This window comes from Mauremys mutica, chromosome 12, assembly GCF_020497125.1.
Source record: "Mauremys mutica isolate MM-2020 ecotype Southern chromosome 12, ASM2049712v1, whole genome shotgun sequence".
In the NCBI taxonomy this organism is placed as follows: domain Eukaryota; kingdom Metazoa; phylum Chordata; order Testudines; family Geoemydidae; genus Mauremys; species Mauremys mutica.
Genome location: NC_059083.1, coordinates 50540478 through 50547045, shown reverse-complemented (window position 1 = coordinate 50547045; position 6568 = coordinate 50540478). Strand labels below are relative to the sequence as shown.

The window sequence follows — 6568 nt, the reverse complement described above, 5'->3', positions numbered from 1 at the left end:
GTTATTAAAGTTTAACAAATGCTGTAGTCTTGTTATATTGGAGAGTTTGTTTTATCTCCCCCAGATACAATCCATGGCAGACACAGAAGGGTGAAATCAAACATCCATTACAGAATTCATGCTCATGGGATTTGGGAATCTCCCTGAGCTGCAGATCCTTCTCTTCCTGCTGTTTCTAGCAATCTGCATAGTGACCATGGCTGGGAACATCTTCATTGTTGCGCTAGTTGTGGTAGATCAGCAACTTCACACCCCCATGTACTTCTTCCTGGTGAACTTGTCTTGCTTGGAGACCTGCTACTCCTCCACCATCCTGCCCAGGATGCTGGCCAGTCTCCTGACTGGGGACAAAACCATCTCATTCAGTGGCTGTATGACACAATTCTATTTTGTTAGTTTCTTTGGGGCTACAGAATGTTCTCTCTTAGCTGCAATGTCTTATGATCGGTATTTAGCAATATGCAAACCACTGCACTATGCAGTCCTTATGAATGGCAGCTTATGCCTCCAGCTGGCATCTGGGTCTTGGATAAGTGGGCTTCTGGCTGGCACCACACCAATGTCCTTCATGTCACAGTTATCTTTCTGTGGCCCCAATAAAATTGAACATTTCTTCTGTGAATCTACAAAAATAATAACTCTCTGCTGCAGTGACACCTACCAGCTAGAGCTTGTAACCACCATCCTGGCTGCTTTGTTCACCCTGCCCCCATTTGCATTAACCCTGGCATCCTATGTTTGTATCATCTCCACCATCCTGAGAATCCCTTCCACCACTGGAAGGCAAAAGGCCTTTTCCACCTGCTCCTCTCACCTTATCGTGGTGACAATTTTCTATGTGACCCTAATCATTGTGTATCTGCTACCAAAAACCAACACACTGAGAGACCTCAACAAAGTGTTCTCTGTTTGCTACACAATTCTGACTCCTATGGTCAATCCTTTCATATACAGCCTGAGAAACAGAGAGGTCAAGGAAGCCCTGAGAAAAATTGTCAGTAAGTGTCTAGATCAGTGGTTCTCAACCTTTTTGGACTCAGGACCCATTTGTGTTTATGGCCTGTTGCGACCCAGTAAATAGTCTGGGGATGGAGGCCCCGGGGTTGTTTTGGTTGGGTCCTGCCCCCAGGGGGGATTGGGTCCTGGCCAGCACTCACCCTGCAGCTCCTGTGCTGTGGGGCTGGCTGGGCTTGGCTCTCCGCTCCGGGCATTGCAACCTCCGGGACTGCAGTGCTACTCAGGTTTGGCCCTGCCCCACTGACTGGACCAAATTTGTGTGAGTGAAGGTCTGGCCTGGCTCATGGGGTTGCAGTGTCACTCACTGAGATTTGGCCTACCCGGACTCCCGCCATCATGATGGCTGGGCCAAACCTGAGTGGTGCTGGGACCACAGAGCAGAGCTGATGCTGGGCATTAGCAGACTAAGCAATTGCTTAGGGCCCCGAGCAGCTCAAGGAGGCCCCCTATTAATTATTAGTATGTGTGGTGTGGGAGGGTCCCCAAAAATATTCCTGATTAGGGCCCCCTATGGGCTAGCACCGCTTCTGCCCCAGAGCTTTGTGGGACAGGAGCTCCTACGCAGCCCATTGAAACAGTCTGATGACCCGATTTTGGGTCCTGACACATAGGTCTCAACCAGAGTTGAGAAACTCTGGTCTAAATTGTATGAGAATTCAGAAATCTTGCTTTTTTTTTTTTTTTTTAGATAAAATGGTGATGAGGGCAGCTGCTTTTCTGTTTGATACTCAGATGTTGGGTAGCCCTTACTTCTCGCTCAGTCTTTGGTGACTTGCACTTGTAACATTTGCAGATGTGCAAAGATTTAAAAACGTAAGAGGAGTCAGGACCGGGATCGTTATAGTCAGAATAAAAGTGACCTATCTTACCTACTGAATTTGAGTAGATGATATTTTGGTGAATTGTGTTCACTAAAAGTTGGAATATAAAATAAAACAACTCAGGGCGAGATCCACAAAGGGAACATAGGTATTGCAGTGACTAACTTCTAGTGCCTTGTTAGCCGATGGGAACCTCAGCCCTGAGGTCGGCAGCCAGGCTCCCTATATGATGCATGGGGAGAGTTAGGTGGTTAAGAACTGGGTCCACAGAAACCAGAATGCTGAGCGAGGAGCTGCCTAAACTAGCCAATAGGAAAGCCAAGGAAAGGGGTGTTGCTTCAAGCTCCCTCCCTCACCTTGTTAGGCACTTATCTGTGCCTGGGATTGTCAGCTCTGAACCCCAAGGGGTGTGTGGGTGTGTGTGGAAAGGGGCAGGTGTGTGTGGAAAGGGGTGGGCAGGGTATTCACCCAGGGTGTTGGAGACTCAGGTTCAATCTCCGCTGCCTGATGTGGAGCAGGGATTTGACCTTGGGTTTCCCCTGTCAAATGAGTATCCAAGACCCATGACTGCAGAGTCACCCTCTCTGGCCCAGTGCATGTTGACTTATTTTAACACAGCAGAGCAACTTCACCAGGAGATTTTGAGGGGCCCCCACATATGGGTGTCCAATAGGCCAGTGGTTCGGGTACTCGGTTGAAAAGTGGAAAACCCAAGTTCAAATGCCTACCCAAGATTAGGCCAGCAGGCAAACTGAACCTGTGTCTCCCACATCCTGGATGAGCAGCCTAACCACCAGGCTCAAGGTTATAATGAAGGCCCCACGCCCAGCCCTTTTATGTAGGGCTAGGTGTGCTCCGAGCATGCCTACAAGACTGAGCCCGGCAGCTGAGATAGACAGGGAAATACCTGGTTTAAAGTTCCTATTGGGGTGAGATGGGTGCCCAGGTGCCCAGACGGAGGCAGCTTTGCATATGTTCACTGGCACCTATTTAGGCAAATTTGACCCAAATTCCTGAAGAATTTCAGTGCCCTGAAAAGTGCATTTTTGGGGCAAATTTACCATTCTCTGAAGAAAAGGCTCCGTGCTCTAATCCTGGGCCAGGAGTGACTATCAGTCTGGACGCTGGGGGGGAAGGACTGCATGGAACGCTTGCTCCCCACTCTCCTAGATTGCACTGGATACAGCCTAAATGAGGGTGTGGCCATGGGGTGGGGTATTTGTGGGACTGAACCTGGGAACCATGGGAGAGGACAGAACCCTGGGGTTGAGGAGTGCTCAGAGCGGGAAGGAGTATTCCCTTTAGCTGAATGCCCCTCGTCCCAGACCCTCTATAGCGCAGGCCCCTGGTTTCTATGTGGTGCCAAAAAAGGAGGAGCTGGGGATAGTTTCTGCAGGGAGAATTCCCAGCATTTGTCTCTGCTGAAGCAGCAGGAGGGTGTCTAATAAGGGCTTATCGACACACAAACGTTGCACCTTTCTAGCTGACCCTGTGTAGTTAAGGCAGTTGTGCTCCTGCAGTGGGTGTCCATATAAAAGTGTTTTATATGGTGTAAGAGGGCAGTCTGCCCCAGGGCAGCCCCCAGCCCTGTTCAGGAGAGGAGCATGGCGAGTAGGTGCTGGGAATGATCCAACCCAGCTGGGCACCTTCAACTAATTGGGATTCCCAGCTGGGGCATATAGATGAGCTCCCCAGCTCCATGGGGGAGCCTGGAACCAGTAGAGGGATGGGGGAACACTTCTCTAATTGCAAGGGGGGCAGAGGCCTTGAAGAGCCCTCCTTGGCTGGAGACCCTGCCCACTAAGATGTCAGGGGCCCCCACAAGCCGGGTGGAGAACTGAACTGTTACTTTACCTTGTCACTCCACGTTTCCACATTATGGTGGAGAGGGATAGCTCAGTGGTTTGAGCAGTGACCTTTTAAATCTAGGGTTGTGAGTTCAATCCTGGAGGGAACCATTTAGGAATCTTGGGCAAAAATCTGTCTGGGGGTTGGTACTGCTTTGAGTGTGGGGTTGGACTAGATGACCTCCTGAGGTCCTGCCCAAGGTTCTATGATGCCTCTTCTTGTGCTGGACAATGAACAGGCCCACAGCACCAGGCTATGACAGAATCCATCAACCTATGTACACTGGTGCAGCAATTCCTCCACAGGAAGGGCAATGAGGCTGGTCTACAGCAAACACTTATGTCAACCTAGCTACATTGTGACAGGGGTGAAAAATTCACACCTCTGAGACATGGTTAAGCTGACCCGAACCCCTGTGTAGACACTGCCTGTTGACAGAAGAATTTTCCCATCAACCTAGTTACCACCTCTCAAGGGCTGGTTTTACTACAGCAATGGAAAAACCCCTTCCATCACTGTAACAAGTGTCTATACTACAGCTGCCTGGTTGCAGCGCTAGTAGGGTAGAGATAGCCAGAGTTATACTGGTATAAGGAACCTTAGCACTGCTATAACTGCATCCAACTGTGCCGGTATAGCTATATTAGTGAAAATAAACCTCACATCCTACCTCAGACATGGCTTTTACCAGCCAAAAAGTGCTTTTGCTTGTACAGTTGATACAAATGGGTTCCCTGAATGAAATAAGCTATATTAGTAAGAGCACATTTTTTGTTGTTATACCCAGGTCTACACTAGGGATTTTGGTGGTGTAGAAGTGTCATTAAAAAAACCCTAACCAACATTACGGTGGACGAAAAGCTGAATATGAGTCAACAGTGTGCCCTTGTTGCCAAGAAGGCTAATGGCATTTTGGGTTGTATAAGTAGGGGCATTTCCAGCAGATTGAGGGACGTGATCATTCCCCTCTACTCAGCACTGGTGAGGCCTCATTTGGAGTACTGTGTCCAGTTTTGGGCCCCACACTACAAGAAGGATGTGGATAAATTGGAGAGAGTCCAGCGGAGGGCAACAAAAATGATTAGGGGGCTGGAGCACATGACTTATGAGGAGAGGCTGAGGGAACTGGGATTGTTTAGTCTGCAGAAGAGAAGAATGAGGGGGGATTTGATAGCTGCTTTCAACTACCTGAAAGGGGGTTCCAAAGAGGATGGATCTAGACTGTTCTCAGTGGTAGAAGATGACAGAACAAGGAGTAATGGTCTCAAGTTGCAGAGGGGGAGGTTTAGGTTGGATATTAGGAAAAACTTTTTCACTAGTAGGGTGGTGAAGAACTGGAATGGGTTCCCTAGGGAGGTGGTGGAATCTCCTTCCTTAGAGGTTTTTAAGGTCAGGCTTGACAAAGCCCTGGCTGGGATGATTTAGTTGGGTTTGGTCCTGCTTTGAGCAGGGGTTGGACTAGATGACCTCCTGAGGTCCCTTCCAACCCTGAGATTCTATGATTCTATGATTACTATGCTGGAAATTTCTGTGTAAACCTGGCCAGAGATACAATTGTATTATACAGTGGCTACTGGATAGCCACAGATGGTAATGAAAGGAGAAAAGGCCATTTTACTCTTGGAACACCCCTCGATGACAGGCGATAAGGAAGAGGGAACAGGGTTTAATGACTGCTAGGTGAGATTGGAAGATAAGGATGGTGAAAAGGGACAGCTGTATGCTATGTTTGCTGCCATTGGGTGGCAGCAGAGAATAAGGGTATCTCTGTTGTGTTATTGGCAGGAGCTGAGTGTCATGTAAGAGAAAAGGACACCTAGGCTATAGAAATGTGTTCCCTAGATAGGAACAGAGTAAGGAAGCAGCAGTGGTGCTGTGGCTACTAGATAGCCATGCAGCATAAATGATAAAGACAATATATTATGCACTAGATGGCAGCACAGGATAAGGGATACATATGGGGAGTCTATTGTGGAAAATAGACAGTGAGCAAGAAGTAAGAAATCATCAGTGAGACCTTGGAGGATTCTGTAGAGGGTAAAAAAGCTGAAAGAATCAACTATACTTAGGCTTGGAAGAATTAGATTTTTATTGGTAAATGTTGATTTTATCAAACACACAAATTGATGGAAAAAAATGTTTCCTTGATGCTCACTGAAATTTACAGATCAGCAAAGGAAGAAAAAATGCTGCTTGAGAACTTAGTTTGATTTAAGGATATTTACTTTGTATATTTTGACATGTGATGTCAACAATTTGTGTTTTAACAGTTATAAAGCTTTAACTTTTTGCATCTCAACATCTACTGTAATTAAATAATTATTGACTGACCCACCCATTGTCTGATCCCCCATAATTTTCTGCAACTGAAAATTTAAATCCATAAAAATAAAATGCTTAAAAATAAATGAACATCAATTTTATCCATTGAAACTATATCAAATACCTGCAATACCTTTCCTTGGCTGGGCCAGTGGACATTTGTATGATAAAGTAAGTCCTGATGTTCGGCGTCAGTGTCTTCAAGAAGGGAAATGAATTGCCGATGATTAAGTCCCCTGGCTCTTACGTAGGTCACTATTTTCACTACTGTGCGAACAACATGATCAATGTCCAGGAAATTTTTGCAGAGGGCCTCCTGATGTATGAAAATACAGACATTGAGATATGAGGGTATGAAGCTCATAAAGTGACTATGTTCGGGTGTGGAGTATAATGATATGAAGTTCATAAAGTGTCTATGTTCAGAAAAATGCAGAACAATCACCTCTTTATCAGGGTCATCTTTTACATTGTCCTAAATTCTTTTTAAAAGTCCTGTATTTTTCTGTGTTAAATTTGGAGATCCATCTGTGGTTATGTTTGCCAGTTTACTCCAGGGG

General features: G+C 46.6%; 1 protein-coding gene across 1 annotated transcript; it reads left to right on the top strand.

Annotated features, from left to right (window-relative positions):
- Positions 1 to 433: 433 nt before the first annotated feature.
- On the top strand, positions 434 to 6357 carry LOC123346901 (olfactory receptor 10A7-like). The gene is made up of 2 exons (XM_044984345.1): positions 434 to 998; positions 6260 to 6357. Exons 1-2 carry the CDS (start codon positions 434 to 436, stop codon positions 6355 to 6357), a joined length of 663 nt encoding a protein of 220 aa, XP_044840280.1.
- The last annotated feature ends 211 nt before the right edge of the window (positions 6358 to 6568 follow it).